The sequence below is a fragment of the Crocodylus siamensis genome, chromosome 4 (assembly GCF_052110815.1).
Source record: "Crocodylus siamensis isolate JL-2025a chromosome 4, ASM5211081v1, whole genome shotgun sequence".
NCBI lineage: Eukaryota > Metazoa > Chordata > Crocodylia > Crocodylidae > Crocodylus > Crocodylus siamensis.
The window spans coordinates 14,300,345-14,315,885 of record NC_143398.1 but is presented as its reverse complement, the minus strand read 5'-3'; the positions used below and the strand labels follow the sequence as shown (position 1 = coordinate 14,315,885).

The window sequence follows — 15,541 nt, the reverse complement described above, 5'->3', positions numbered from 1 at the left end:
GTGTTGACAGTTCCCAGAGATTTCATATTGAACATATTTTTTGTTTTTGTTTTTTTAGTGAATTTTAGTGCTCGTGAAAGGTGTCAGATTGAAAGCCCTGGAGACTGAAGTCTTCTATTATTCCACAGAACAGGTACAGCACAGGCAGCGGCTATACAAGCTTCCCACACATTGCCCCACCGATGCGCTTCAACCCTGAACTGGAGGGTAGTTCAGTCTCCCTGCCCATTCAGTCCTTGGCCTCTCTGCTGAGATTGCCAACAAGGGTCAAGTGTGGTGGTGGTTTCTGTGATGTGGACATCTGTCTACAGAAGAACTAAACTGAGACCACAAATTAATTTCATGTAGGCCACCGAACACTCCCTAAATGACAGTACCTTTTGTCACTGCCAGACTGTGCTAGATTTGGACTGGCAACCTCCTGGTAAAGAGCATAGTAGAATCTTTCTAAGCTATCTAGTCCTACTTCCATTTTAAATACTTTTAACTAAGACTTTTTAGCCAGTTTTTTTTTTTAATTATGGTTTGATAATTTTCTGGACTGGGGATCAAATGTGGAAATAAGTAGGGGAATCCAGACATTACCAGAGGACTGTTCACAACTTTAGTACAACTTTACATAATATAAATTTCGAACGATTAACCTAATTTATTACAAATTACAATGCATGCTGATTAGAGCTCAGTATTTCTGTGCAAAGAGTATTGCTATATACAGTCACCCTTAGTAGATCTGTACAGGATTGTTTCTGTCCTATTATAGTACAGTACTTAGTCTGTGAAGTGAACTTTTTCAACATGCATGTGGGAAGGGATTTTGCCTGCTGTATACATCTTTCACATATTCCGTAGTCTGGCTATTCCATAGTCTGGCAGATAGAGAATTCGTCTAAATTCAGTGTGAACCTGGAGAGATTAATTTAAGAGGAAGGATTTAAATACTTAACTATGCCTCCACTTGGCTATCTTTTAACTAAATTACTTACTAAGGAGAGCTGGGTCTTATTAAGGCTAGGATGACAGTGTGACTAGAAGCGATAGGATGAAATACTAAGAGAAGAGTTGGAAGCATCATTGCTTGGGACATTTAATATTAGTCTGGACAAAGCACCACATTATGTGCAGTAGAGAAAACAGTCCTGCACTTGCAGGGAGATGGACTGGGTGATCTAATAGGTCTGTCTGTTCCATCTCTAACATTTGATTCTGCTTGATCTCTGGCAGCGTGGAGCCTTGGAAACCTAAATCCTTTTGTGAGCTCTGGTGGACCATTCTGTAACATACCACCTTATGTCTATTACATGTGACAAAACCAAAGCGTAAAATTCTACCCAGTTGAGAAGGTGGCTTCTGACTGCTATCTGTCCTCTGTTTCTTGCCAGGATAGCGGAACTTGAAGTGTCTGATGAAAACGACATCAATTGGGATCTACTGGCAGCAGGGTGGAGCAGTGTCCGCTCACCACAGTGGCTTCGGAGCAAATGGTGGACCATTAAAAGACAGATTGCAAACCACAAAGATGTGTCATTCCCTGGTAATGTATTGGCTGTATGTGTTGTTCTCTTCCTTAAGGTCTTCAAAAGTTCCACAAATATCACAGGACTGAGAGTTATTGAACCAAAGCATGGTTGAGATTCATAATTGTGAAAGGTGCCATCTTCACTGCCTTGGGCCAGGGAATGGCAGTATAAACTTCCTTGACACAGCCTGTATGCTAAAGTATCTTATCTCTGATCTGGAAGCACCTGTTTTATGAAGAACAAGATAATTCAATGCTTGTTCCCTCTGCAAAAGCTTCCAGAAGGTATGTCCATTGTGATCACGGCACATGTCAAATGGACACTCTCCTATAATGATTGTCAGGATTTTTTTTTAACTGTCTGTATTAAGGTAGTGCCTAGAGCCACAGTTGAAAGCATGGGCTTATTGTTCTTAGTGTTGTAGAAATACACAGTAACAGACAATTCCCGCCTCCCATCATTTACTGGTTTCTAGACTGACAAATTGGTGAATTCTAAATCCCCTTCCCATTCCCCAGATAGACCATGCGCCATCCAGAGTGAGAAGCATTCAGTGGTACCACTGGACATTGATGGAGAGCTATAGAACTCTTTGCTGGAGACCACAGTGGGAACAGGGAAGGAAAGTGGTTGGCTTGTTAAGAGCTGTGCACCACTAATCCTGTAGATGCAATAGAAAGTGTACAGTACGACTGGAAGATGAACCTGATGTCTTGCACCTTCCCCCAGTCACACTGATTCTCTGTAATCTGCAAGCTCTTAATTAATCTGCGTCCATCTTCCAAAAGGTTGAAGAACATGTTATTTGCAAAGCTATGTGAAAGCAATGACATGAAGTAATTATTGTTAACTTAGTAGAATGCTGCATATATTTTTAATAACGGATCCAAATTTAGGTCTCTAGCTTGTTTATTATTCAAGCATCCTATTTGTTTACTAGGTTCCTAAGAAACGGAGTTCATCCAGATGGCTTAATATTAATGTATTTTCTTCCAGGTATGTGCCAGAAGTTGTCAATTGCAGTGATATCTCTCTAACTTCATACAGGAGTGTGGCTTCCCAAATTCATAAAAGCTTAGAGCTTTTCCTTTAGATAAATCTCATGCATGAAATTTATTTCAAATATCCTCAGTATAGCTTAGAATTAATGTTCTTTTTCTCTTAGTGCTAATAAAAGGTCTTAAACAGCTGCATGAGAACCAAAAAAACAACCCAGGACACCAGCTTTCAGAGAACAAATCTGGAAGTGGATTACCAAACACTAACTCCTCTTCCGGGGTTCAGCATGTACAGATTCGAGTGGCTCGCTTGGAAGAAAATGCAAGCAACTCACCGAGCCCTATGGCAGCTTTGCAGATCCCCGTCCAGATTACTCATGTCTGTAAGTAATCAGTATTTAAAGTTTGTTTTCCTTTTTAACACCTCTAGTCTTCTTGTCTTCAGGTGATGAAGAAGAAACTAAAGAAAATAAAGGTTGCAGAGCTTAGAGCTTAGTGCTGCTCTGCTCTCTAAGTACACAACAGGGCTGTGATTTGGGAAACCTAGGCTCCATTCCCAGGTCTGTCCCAGATGTGATGTGTGACATTGGACAATTTGGTATTTATACTGTCGTGGCACCTGGAAGTCCCACTTTTGTTTTCCTGGCATAACGACTACACTGCGGCATGTACTAACGGCAGCTCAGGCAGGGCCACCATAATCAAAGAGCCAGATGGTTCCTTAAGTGTAGGTTCAAGGGCAGTCTGAAAATATTCTGTGAATATTCACATTGTATCAGTAAGTTGTACAGCTCAGCCGACCCACGCTGTGGAAATACCATCTGGCTTGTGATATTGTAAATCCTTTACGAGCAGGGACTGTGCTTTTACATGTTTGAATCATACCCAGTACATTGGGCTCCAGTGTGGCTCCACTATTAAGTAAGCTTTTAAATATTATTTGTAACTCTGGAAAATTAAGCTTGTTCCTCATTTTTTGTTTTCACTGGAACTCAAACTGTGAATTAATACTTCATGCCTCTTGCTGCATGCTGCCACCAGCAGGACAAAGAGCTGAATGATATTTATTGTGCTTTTGCATTTTAATTCATTAGCTTACCTTTTAAACGGGAAAATATTCAAAATAATTATCAGGAATCTCCTGCTGGTGGAAGAGCAGTTGACTGACTTGGAGTACTTAGTTATGTATTTTCTGTCTGCAGCAGGTGAAGTATCTTAAGAGCTTGGCAAGGAAAAAGAAGGCATTCATATAAATTAGATGTTGATATTCATATCCTAGGGGATAAAACTGCCAGCTTGCAACTAAGGAAACCAAGCAGCAGTAGAAACAGCATAAGGATGATCTACAGTTGAAAAACAGAAGCAGGATCTGGCTTTGTTGTGCCTATAAATAACAATGAAAGCCCCCTCCTTTTCCCCAAGTTATTTGAAGTAGCAGAAATGGCAGGTTTGGTCTTCGTGGATTTTGGTGGAAGACTTGCCTAGCAGTCTCAGATATGGGTTAGGAATTTTCTCAGACATTAAGTGCATCTATGTGAGACACAGCTGTGCAGTTGCATACCTTATTTTCATCTTCAAAGGGCTTTTCTGCAGTAGGTTTTAAGCTACATGCACACAAGGGGTTTTACTAATGTAACTTCTGTTGGTTTAAAAAAAATATATACCAACACAAAATCTGCATGTAGACAAGGTGGCTTCCTTTCAGAACAGGAATTCAGGAGTTTTAACTAGGCTGTATAAAAAATGCTTTTTCCTCCTGGATACTTTTGACTGGTTCTCCAGTCAGACTTTTTCCAGAGTACAAGATTTATATTTCTATGCAAACCCCACCAAGGAAGAACAAAACCTTCCTTTTAGGATACCGTTATTTGTCATAAAGGAGCACAAATGTACTGTTTCCTTTTGTGGACCACCTTTAAAGCAAATTTCTGTTGGCATAAGTAACATGCTCCCTTGCAAAAGGTATCAACACCAAATAAAGTGCATTGAAATGGAAGGTTTGTAACCTCACTTGTTTGGTTTTATTTCTTGCCATGCTCCATATGTGCAGACATAAGTCCATGTTCTGCATGACTTCTGGGAATATCCTGGGAGGTGCAGGTTCCAAACCAGTGTAAAGATGAAAGTGCCAGTAAGTCTGGAAACAGTTTGCCTTACTTAACCAGGGGCTGCAACACTGGAATGTTATGTCACTGGAGTCAGTGTTAGGCTGATGATATTTATAATCTTTCCAATCAGTCCCTTTGCCCTTTTTTTAAATAGTGGCATATCATAACTAGTGGCACATCAGCTTTCTTTTCCAGTCCCCTGAAACTTTCCCAAATTCCCAAGAGTTATTAAATCCCAGCACTAATGTTGTAGATCAGGACTGTCCAACTGGTGGCCTGCAGCCTGCCCCAGAGGGTTAGAATGTGGCCCCTGACCTCCTGCCCAGCTTCCCCTCCCTCTTCCAGCTTCTGGTTCGGGCTCTTACTCCTGGGGACAGGGCAGGACTGGGCAGCAGGAGGACTCGGCGTGCACAGCAAGGGGAGATCCAAGCTGCCTGTACTGTGTGTGCAGCCAAAAAAGCTGCACTGTTCACAAAGCAGAAAGGAGCTAGGCTGCTCACACTGCCCATGTGGCAAGGATGGAGCTGGACAGCTTGCATTGTCCATACAGCCGGAGATAGCTAGGCTGCTCGTGCTGCTGCTTGTAGGGCTGGGGGGGAGCCAGGTTGCAGCTGCAGGAAAGCTGGGCTGCCTAGGCTGCCTGTGTGGCTGGAGGGGACTCCAGGGAGAGGGGCAGTTTGCAGGGTCTGGGGGGTTGTGGGGTGTGTGCCCCCATCTGGAAGTTGGAGAGCCCTGCTGTAGGGTTCCTCTACCACAGGGGTGGGCAAAATGCAGCCTGCAGGCCAGCTGTGGCCCACCAGGCCATTCTGTCTGGCCTGCAGGGCCCCTAAAAAATTTAGAAAATTAATATTAATCTACCCTGTCATGCGGCCCTCAATGGCTTGATGAAACTCAGTAAGCGGCCCTCCGCCCAAAATAATTGCCCGCCCCTGCTCTACCATCTCCTTTATAGCTCTTGCATACAAATCACCTGGACTTGCTGTTCTTAAAATATCCAGCATTAGTAATTGCTCTTAGAAGTGCTAATGGTAAATAAGCAATTGAGCTCCTTTTCAGCTGGTACTTAGAAGTTTGATGAGTTGCAGCCATTACATATTGTGATTAAATGTATTAGAATGCATCTGATGTTTGTGCTTCAGGGGACAGTGGAGCGCACACACTTTATGGGAGGACAGAAAGAATTGCAAAAAGAGGGCTAGATCCTCAGCTGAAATCAGCCTAGAACACAGCGGTATAGACATGTCACTGATTTATGGCAACTAAGGTTACAGCCCGTGGAGTATCGGATGGATACTCGTAGCAGAATGCCTTCAAAATCTCCCTACAGGTAATAAGTAATCACGAGAACACTAACTGCATTTCGTGTTTTCATCTCCCTGCAGCTAATCATGTCTCCTTCTCTGTGGAAGAGAGCTTCTTTAAAGAGTATTGTCTTCTAGGTGCAGATTAGAAACCTTGCCGTTTATATTGCAGTCAACTTGCTTTCTCTCTGCACAGGGAATAGCAATACCCTGCTGTGTACCAATTATAGTACATCAGACACCCTGCAGTGCTGAGATATTTGGGTTTTTATGGGTTTTTTTCTTTTCCTCCCAATTTCATAGCCTCATCTGATTCCCCTGCTGCTACTGGCGACTCTGAGACAATAACGCTAAACAGTGGAACACTACAGACCTTTGAGATTCTCCCCGTAAGTAACATGGAACTGGCGTGGCAGGATCCCACTTGTTTTTTTCAAAAGCAATTAATTATTAGAATGGCATAGTTGATTTTTCAAAGACAAGGAGAGTTTGATTCCAAAGTAAAGTTCTGTTACAAAATCCAGAGTAAAAGATATACTTAGGTGTTGTCTCGTGCTGTGACAGCGAAGTGCTAAGTCTTGTGAAATCATCTTATGCGGGAATTCATGTTTACGTGTTTTTAAAGAAAAAAACTTCACTGGAGTTTCCGAGAGAGACCTTGGCTAGCAAAAGAATCTGCTTGTCTTGCTCAGTCTGTTATTGACAGCACAATCCTTCTTCACTCCTCACAGAGTAGGCAGTGTAGAGTCTCTGGGGGGGACCATCTTTTCACTAAACATCTGTAGCCAGGCTGCTCCTACTCATATTCACTCCATACTCAAAAGTGACTCCCAGGAAGTGAGGAACTCTTTTTGAAGCTCTCCACCCGTGACATCTTCTGTCTTCTCTCTCTTTCACTGCTTAGGCAGAAACCGATTCATCTCTCACTGACTCCAGTGGGAGATGGATCACGCCCCCCAGCAGGCTAGGGATAGACAAGAATGAATCAAGCAGGGATTAAAATTACTGCGCTTCAAAGGGAAGCAGCATAATAGAACCGGCTGTTACTTAGAGGAATTTCGCTGAGCACTCTGAAAAGATTCCTTTACAGTTCAGGATTTTTTCTTCCCATTTACAAATGCCATGACCCCATGCCAAGTCTCCTATCTGCTGCTGAATCAGAGACCTAAGAGAATAAAGTTTCCTTTATGGAAAAGTTTTCAGGGCTGACAGACGATTGCCAGACCCAAAGGGATAAATTAGTTTTTGGAAAATGAGGCTTTTTATTTTACAAATGCATTGCAAAGTAATATATAGAAGGAGTTTGCAGTGTGCTTTCTATCTAGCTGTACTGCTTATGAGTGAGCGTACAATGAAAGTTATGTAACCCAGGGAGTGACGTCATCTATGTTTTGACATCTTTTTCCTCTTTCTCAGTCGTTCCATCTCCAGCCTACGGGAACTCCAGGTACTTATTTGCTACAAACGAGCTCAAGCCAAGGCCTTCCTTTAACACTGACTACCAGTCCCACAGTGACCCTAACAGCCACTGCTGCTCCAGCCTCCCCAGAGCAGATCATCGTTCATGCCTTATCTGTACGTATCTTGAATGGTTAGAAAACTGACACAGTTGGGGGAAGTTGGTTGAAGGGTTGTTCCATTCGTATTTCTTCTTAGCTTCTGAAATAGTAGCAGGACCCCTAGTTACCTGAGTATGTTAAAGTTGGAAGTCAACTCACAGTACTAAGGGCTTGTTCCTATATGCTTATAAATTTTGCTTCGGAGCTGGAATTTTCTACATTTGCTGTCTGCCTGATCACACTTAGAATTAAAATTTCCATTTAAAAAAGTACAATTTCATACCAGAAAGGTAGCTAAAGTTTGAAACTTAGCAGGGATGTGGTCCTTAATGTTGTCTGTGGCAACAACAAGATGCAGGGAAAGGATAGCTGTGGGTGACACAAAGTGGGGGCTGTTGGCAGTACTGAGGAGGTCAGAATAATCATGGAGGAAGAGTGAGATGACTTTGTGGAATGCAGTATAGAAATGGGATGAAATGTAATAGTACAGGGGGCAAATACATGTGCTTAAATAAGGAGTTTTGCTCTAAGTTGGGAAATCATCATGTTGGAGGAATAGAGGAGTGGGACCTGAGTCAGTGGCTGGATGAATGTGAGCCAACTGTGTGATGCAGCCGTGAAAAGGCTAGTGTGATTCTAGATATATCCAGAGAGGTATTTTCACCAGGGACGGGCATCAGTGCCGTTGTGCAGGGTACTGAGAAGACTTCATTTAGATCCTGATTATATATGTGTAGGCAAAGGGTGATTTCATTTGTAATCTCTTCACAGCAAACTTGAAGGGAGTGCGCAATGTATTTCCTTGTTCCAAAAGTTTGTAGTAGTGAGATTCCTTTGCAATGACTGGGGTAAGTCTTGCCCTGTTAATAGTGGACACACAAATAGTTACTGTGATCACAGTGCCCATGATTAATGGATTGGAAAAGGGAGGTTATCACTTCTCAGCTGTTCTGTAGTAATTGTCCTGTTGCCCACTTTACCCCATGATGAGAGCTAAAATGGAGCTTTCATGCGAGTGGAACAGAGCTAAGTTACCCAGGTTGAGTTTGACATGGTTCTTTGGGTAAATCCGGTATCTTTTATTAAACCAACTCAAATAGTTGGAAAAATTCTTCTTAGCAAGCTTTCGAGCACAACCGCCCTTTGTCAGGCTGAGGAAATGTCTGCAGATGGTCTGTGCTCTTCCTGATCCAGGAAGTTGCTGGGAAAGGATATCTGTGATCCAGGAAGAACACGGACCTTCTGCAGATACTTCCTCAGCCTGATAAGGGGTATTTGTGCTCGAAAGCTTGCTAAGAAGAATTTTTCCAACTATATGAGTTGATCTAATAAAAGATACTGGATTTACCCAAAGAACCTTGCCTGCCTGTGTCCTTAAACTACAACCTACACCCCGGGTTTAGTTTGTACTTCCTGCAGAATGAGACAGTCACCATGGAGCAGTTGAGGCATGGTGCATAACCACCCTTTTACCTGCCAAGGGCCAACGTTCAGTTACCGGTCCTTAGTCTCACTTCAGGGGCAGATCAGCTAGACAGGGAGGAAAGATTTCATTTTAATAGGATTCTACCTTAGTCAGGGACTGGAGAAGGCTTTGGTTGCTGAGGAATTCTGCCTCATAATGGACTTGTGCTGTAGTGTCAGAGGAGCCACTCAGGTCCCTGGTTCATGTGCTCGGAGTTAAGTCAGTTGCCAGGTTTGGATTCAGGAAGGAATTTGCAGCCTGGCCAGATTGGCAGGCACCACTGGAGTGGGTTTGTTTTTTACTATGGTACAGGGCACAGTCTGCTTCCTAGGGTCATCAGGATGCATTTCACTAACATCCCCCAAGACTGCAGGGGTCTGGACTTAGCAGATGCCTATCCTATTCCTGGGACACACTAGGTTGGGAGTTGTGGTATGCTGGAGGGGCTGGAGTGGATGCCCTTTGGACCACTCTGGACTTAACATCTATTACATTGCTGCCTGCTGTTACAAGAGACTGGACTTAGTACCCAGATGGTCCCCTCCAGTCCCATGTTTCCATGGTGATTTGGCTCAATATTGAATCGCCTTAAATGGGATGTCTCCCTCTAGTGGCAGCCCTAGCAGAACTAAAGCCTGTTACTTGCACCTACTTTGATTAATGTGATTTTTCTAGTCATCACCTGTAACATAAAATAGCTAAAACAGGGAAATATTAGCTGGGGAAGGAGGGCTAACAGATATTGAAGGTCAAGAAAGAAATTGGCAAAAATGAGACGAGCCCTGCTGTTCTGATTCCAATACCATCCTTCTCCACGTACTTAGCAGAAGTGGTAGGAGCTCGTGATTGAGGTCTTAGGTTGGATCGTTTCTGATGACTTTTCTCTCATATTCTGAGACTGGTTTTAAACAGTGTTTTCTTCCCCTCTTCCTAACATGAAAGAGGGATGGTTTCAGGCTGGGGTTTTGGGTCCCCTGCAATCAAGCCTCATTTTCACCATTGATTCACTTTGATCTTATTCTCCTCCCTCTGATTACTTGTGTGTAAACTGAGTTCCTTGAATCTACAGATCTATAGTTTGAGGCTTAAGAGCATTGTGTTTTCTATATATATCACAGGCCATTACACATTACCCAGACATCCCTGTCTTAAGTGAGTAATTTGTGCTGGATGGATGATAAGGAAAAGCATTTGCAGATCCTCAAGTGAAAGTTTCTGAAATGCTAATACTTTGTTCTGTGTCCCTTTGTTGATGTTGCTTCCAGCCAGAACACTTGCTGAACACAAGTGACAATGTCACAGTGCAGTGTCATACACCGAGTGTCATCATTCGCACTGTTGCTGCTGAAGACATCACTTCTTCAGTAACTCAGGCAGAACTTACCGTCAATTCAGACATTCAGGCAGCTGACCTGACAGATCCTCCCAGTACCCTAGAAGGAGATGCTTTTCCAGATGAAATCCATCAGTCCAAACTAAGTGACGAGGAGCAGTCTGCTTACAATGAAGACGACTCCAAATTCAGTGGCAGGAGTAACACAGAACTGATAGATGGGGTGATGGTAAGAACTGAGGAAGAGATCTCGGATGCAGACCTCAAACGCGAAGAGGATTCTCACTCCCATTTAACTGGCACTTACGTCACTGAGGTAAGGAAGCATGTGATAGAACTTGTGGAATATCTGAACCTAAGCAGAGAGGAAGCAAAGGTTTGTAGTAAAGGCCTAATGAGTTTAATAAAGTGTCACTGAGAATGAGTCAAGCCAGTATTGGAGAATAGTAGCTCGGTCTCCTTGTGTTCTAGGGCTCTCCACGTTTTGCAGAAGGCTTCTCTGTCTCAGCACTTCATAAATCCATTATATGTTGAGTGATGTGAGTGGTGCTTAGTTTTATTTGGCTTGAGCAAGGAGTTCAATCCACACATTAACTGTGGGGCTGTTTTGTACATTCGACCAACAGAAATGCTGGCACTTACAGGCTGCGGTGGAGGGCGAGTCTCGGAGAGGCATTGTCTAAATGGTGAATTTAGGCACTGTTTGCCTTCTGCCTCCTTCACTGGAGGTTTTCAGGAAGAGTCTGGATAAACATTTGTCTGGGATAATTTAGGAACGGCACAGCCTGTATTGGGGGATAGCAGGGGGTGGGACTAGATAACCTTTGATGACCTTTCCAATTCTCTGATGATATTGCCCCAGACTGGCCCACTGTTGTCCAGCACATCAGTGTATATTTATCAGACACAGTGGGAGTGTCTACACATGTGTTAATATGCTTTAGTTAATGTGCATTAAATCTAATACCTCTGGGCATTTATACATATCCTTTTTGCCCCACAAGGCACTGGAGATCTGGTGGGTTGGAGAAAACTCGATTAATCGAGTCTGGTCCGCACAGGACCTGACGTGAACTGCTTTACACCGCATGCAGTTGTATAAGTGGCGAAATGTGCAACAGTGTGCAGAAAATTTTGAAAACCACCCCCTTTTGAACTAAAACGCATAGTGCACTGCTGCCATTTTTTCAGCGCCGATGTGCCTTTCGCCACTTATGTGGCTGTATGCACCGCAGCACACGTGTACAAATGCCCTCCAATGTGAGGTACTAGAAAAAGGTGCATTAGCCTATTTTAATGTGCATTAGTGAAAGCGTGTGGGTTTTTTTGTGATGCTTTAATGCATGTTAAAATAGGCTAATGTGCATTAAAGCGCACATGTAGATGTGCCCAGTGTGGTGGGCAAGGGAAGTCAAGGGCCCTATTTCTCAGTTTGTCTAGCTGTAACAGAAGTTCCTTTTTTTTTTTGTAGGCTTTGTTTAAGCAAACTAGTCCTGCTAAGTGCTCTCTGCTGCAATAAAGATTTATACATAAACCAGAATATCGCTTTATCTTGATCAGCTCCACATCTGAGATGTATACCCGTTTGTCCAGATGAATTCAGATGTCATTCTAGAACTGTTTTATGCATCTGGTATCACCTCTTGAACTGAACTCCTACATTTTTCATATTTAGGAATAGGGCATAGAAGATAAACATCAGAAAGGTGCCATACTTTTCCATTTTCCTGAAGAAAACATGACTAGGGTAAATTGTGATTGGAGAAGGGATAGATTCAACCCCCCCTCTTTCCCCATCTTATCCAAATGATATATCTAACATTACACGGAGTTTGTTAGGCATCGATTTTCAGTAGTGAACAGATCCACAATGTACCTTCGCGTCACTGTTTCTATGAGTAGGACCTTTGTCAGCTTCAGCAGTCATCTCGTTAGCAGGAACAATATACCCTGAATCCTTTCCAGCACTGGTAACTTTGCCTCTTTCTTTTCCCTTTGGTTAAAATAGTTGCTGTAAAAGGCCAGACTAAGGGCTCATTGCTGTTCATGCTAATTCTTTGATTTTTTCAAGTTGGAATCAATAAAAGTTTAGAATACAAAGACAGCTCAGTTTAACTGAGGAAGTTAGCTACAACTAAAGGGATATAAAGATGTTGTTGAGCTTTGTTTCTGGAAAGAGAAGGCAAACTGAGATGGCATTTTTCCTTTTGGTACTTTCTAACTGGGCTTAAGTGACAGCAGCATTCAGGATGGCTAGCTTCACTTTCTCAGAGAGTTTTCCCCACCTGCCAGCACTGCAGCTATCACAGGGTGGGGATGGCTGGAGGCAGGGACCTGCAGCTGGTGCTAGAGATTGCAACATACTCCTTGCTATTGGCAGCTGGCCATGGGCTGCTCCCTAACAGAGCAAGGTATTATCCTGTGCTTGGGTGCAAATAGGTGAGCAAGGAGCCAGCTGTGATGGAGGCAGTCTAAAATCATGCTGCTGGACAGCACCAGAGATGGGAGAGCCAGGAAACAGCATTGATAGACTGGGGAAATGAGTTTTGCTAAAACTTCCTTCAGTATCAGGGCTGTCCTGTACAAGGGCCTCCAGTCAGCCCAAGCATTTCACACTCCAGCTGGGCTGCGAACAACACGATCCAGTTATTTTCAGTCTACCATTTACATTCACCACTGGTGTTTGACAGTCTGCCTTTGTCTGGCAATGCAAGACAGCAGCCAAGATTGCTCTTCTTTAGCTGTGTGATTATAGCTAAAACTTGGCAGAAAAAGCAGCAGTCATGATGCTAATATTTAAGCATCTCACCAACATTTCTTCCTAACAAATAAATTCACAAGGAGCTGTTGAATTTGTTGTGCTGATACTAATGATAAAGATGTTACCTCTTGGATATGATTTAAGTAGTCAGGATAACTGGATATTACTAGTTTATAGCCATGGTTGTGCCTAAAACAAAGTCATTTCTCTGAAATGTGTTTCTTTTCTTTCCTGCCTTCTACTCCTTCCTCCACTTAGACATATGGTGCTGCTCCTTTTATACACGACTGCCATAGTTTGCATAAGATCCTTGGAAGGTGACTTCTCTGTCCCATGATGTATGAACCAACCTCTCATATCCGCTCCTTCATTCTTTCCTCACGCAGGACCTAGGTTCTCCAACCATAGAAGAGCAAGTGGATCAGTCTGCAATAGATGATGAAACAGTCCTTATTGTTCCCTCATCACATGGTTTTATCCAGACATCAGATGATATAGACAACGAATCAGTCTTACCTCTGACAAGACTAACAGGTAACAGAGTCTCTTAACGCAGTTGTGCTCAGGGGTCAGGATTCTTCTGTTCTGCACAGTCAGTTGGAGCTTGGTATATCATTACCTTATTCTTGAAATCTTCTTGTAAATTTATTTTCATATAAGCAAGATGGCACAAGATGTATTTGGAAACTGCTGGTCAGTTAACGTTTTATTTGGGTTAATGGAAAGAGAATGACATCTCTTTGCTCTTCAGTCCAGAGGTATTAGTGGCAGCCTCTCCTTGTTAATGGCCTTAATGTTTCACTACTCAAGCTAACCTTTTCTTACCACAGGGTTGTTGTCTTTTAGCTGCTCCTGGTCTCTTCTCCTGTTTCACAATCTTGGAGACTTTATCTCTTGTCAGAATTAGAGATCTGTAGAGACCAGCCTCCAGGAGCAGCAAGGGTTTCAGCTGGCAGAGTGAGTCAGCTGAAGATTAGTCTGTGTTTTTAAAAGTATCTGTTTTTAGATAAAAATTACTCCAAGTAGTTCAAAGTACTTACACACATTATGAAATATATCACATCATATGCACCATTAGGGCAGTACAGTAAGTTATGGGTCCTAATGTAATGTGATTCATTGCAGATCCTATATTGCAACACCATGGAGAAGGATCACACATTATTGGCTCATCATTGGGTAGCCCTGATTCTGAAGACTCCAAGGATGTTGAAGACTTAGTTAGTTGTCACTGAGAAGCAGTAAATCATGTCTGTTTTCTATGACTATGTTTGCATCATGAAGTTAGTTACAGCCCTGTAGCATCTGTCCAAAGCAAGCAGTCAGTCTACGTGGTTAAGAAAAGAAAGCATTGTTTAGTTTGAAATGGCTACAGTGCACTTTTACTGCTCGTAAGACTTCTTACCTCATTTGTAAAAGGTTACACAGCTGCTTGCAGCCTGGTTTGCTACATTCAGCAAGGCTCTTTTTATTTTAAAGTTTGCAGTACTCATGGCTAGGATCTACTTGGTCAGTCTGACCTGGCTGTTACTAGTGTGCTGGACTTCACACACCATGAAAACTGGACAGAAGCCAAGGATTGTAGGCCTTAGCTTGTTAGTGCAGCAACAAGAATTAGTTTGCACACCTTTCATGAAGAATGAATGAGGATTTCTGCACTTACTAAGACTAAAAGACTCTACATTCAGGAAGAAATGTATTTGAAGATCACCCATCAGGGATGGCATGGGCAGCATCATTCAGGAGTGGTGTGTTTTCCACTCACTTGACTTGACTTGTCAGTACTTCCCCAGGGTAGGATCCTAGTTGCAGATGCTCTCAAAGTTGTCCTGCTCTTGCTTGTTCCTGAAGAGTCCATTGCTGGCAATGGATGTAGTTGCAGAAAGGGCAGATGTGGAAGATTTTTTTAAAGAAATCACTACGAGTTCAATAAAAAGGGAAATCTTATGAAAAGGGAAGCTATTGAAGTCCACCAGCATCTCCCAGAAACCCATGGCCTCTGGGGAACGTTGCAGGTAGAGTGGAATGATTGCTTGCATAGCAATACACTCCCAGCACACTACCAGCCACCTCTTCAGAGGTGAATTATGCAGCAAGCAAGCTCGTACTTAGGGGAGGGAGGGAAAGTGGCAATGAGGCAGTGGTGCCCTTAGCAAGGGTCTTGGAGGAGCAGGTCAGTGACTGCTTGGGCCTAGTTCCCCAATGCAAAGAAAACCAATTCATTCCTATACTTGAGTGTTAACAGAGACACTAGGCTAAAAAACAGCCTTCTGAGTGGGGTGGGAGAAAAAAAAAAAGCTATAGAAATGAAAGACGCGTGTATAAATTATTTTATTTATTTCTGTAATTAGCTCTTCATAATCAGAGTTCACCTTTCAGTCAGTGGTTTTGTTAATGTGAAATTAAGTTGTAGTTTCAAAATCGTTTGCCGAGGGAACACAAATAATTGTATATGCCGTTTAAACAAAAATAAAGAGTATTTGTCTTAGGTAACTG

General features: G+C 42.7%; 1 protein-coding gene across 2 annotated transcripts in view; it reads left to right on the top strand.

Moving 5' to 3' along the window:
- Window positions 1-15,538, top strand: part of DMTF1 (cyclin D binding myb like transcription factor 1) — a 45,295-nt gene extending 29,757 nt beyond the window's left edge. For both annotated transcript variants that reach the window (XM_090041847.1, XM_090041848.1), the window contains 7 exons: window positions 1,383-1,534; window positions 2,686-2,901; window positions 6,231-6,316; window positions 7,344-7,502; window positions 10,217-10,600; window positions 13,432-13,579; window positions 14,171-15,538. In XM_090041847.1, the coding sequence (XP_089897973.1) occupies window positions 1,383-1,534; window positions 2,686-2,901; window positions 6,231-6,316; window positions 7,344-7,502; window positions 10,217-10,600; window positions 13,432-13,579; window positions 14,171-14,280 (1,255 nt within the window). In that variant the 3' untranslated portion in view covers window positions 14,281-15,538. The remainder of the gene's footprint in view (window positions 1-1,382; window positions 1,535-2,685; window positions 2,902-6,230; window positions 6,317-7,343; window positions 7,503-10,216; window positions 10,601-13,431; window positions 13,580-14,170) is intronic.
- The last annotated feature ends 3 nt before the right edge of the window (window positions 15,539-15,541 follow it).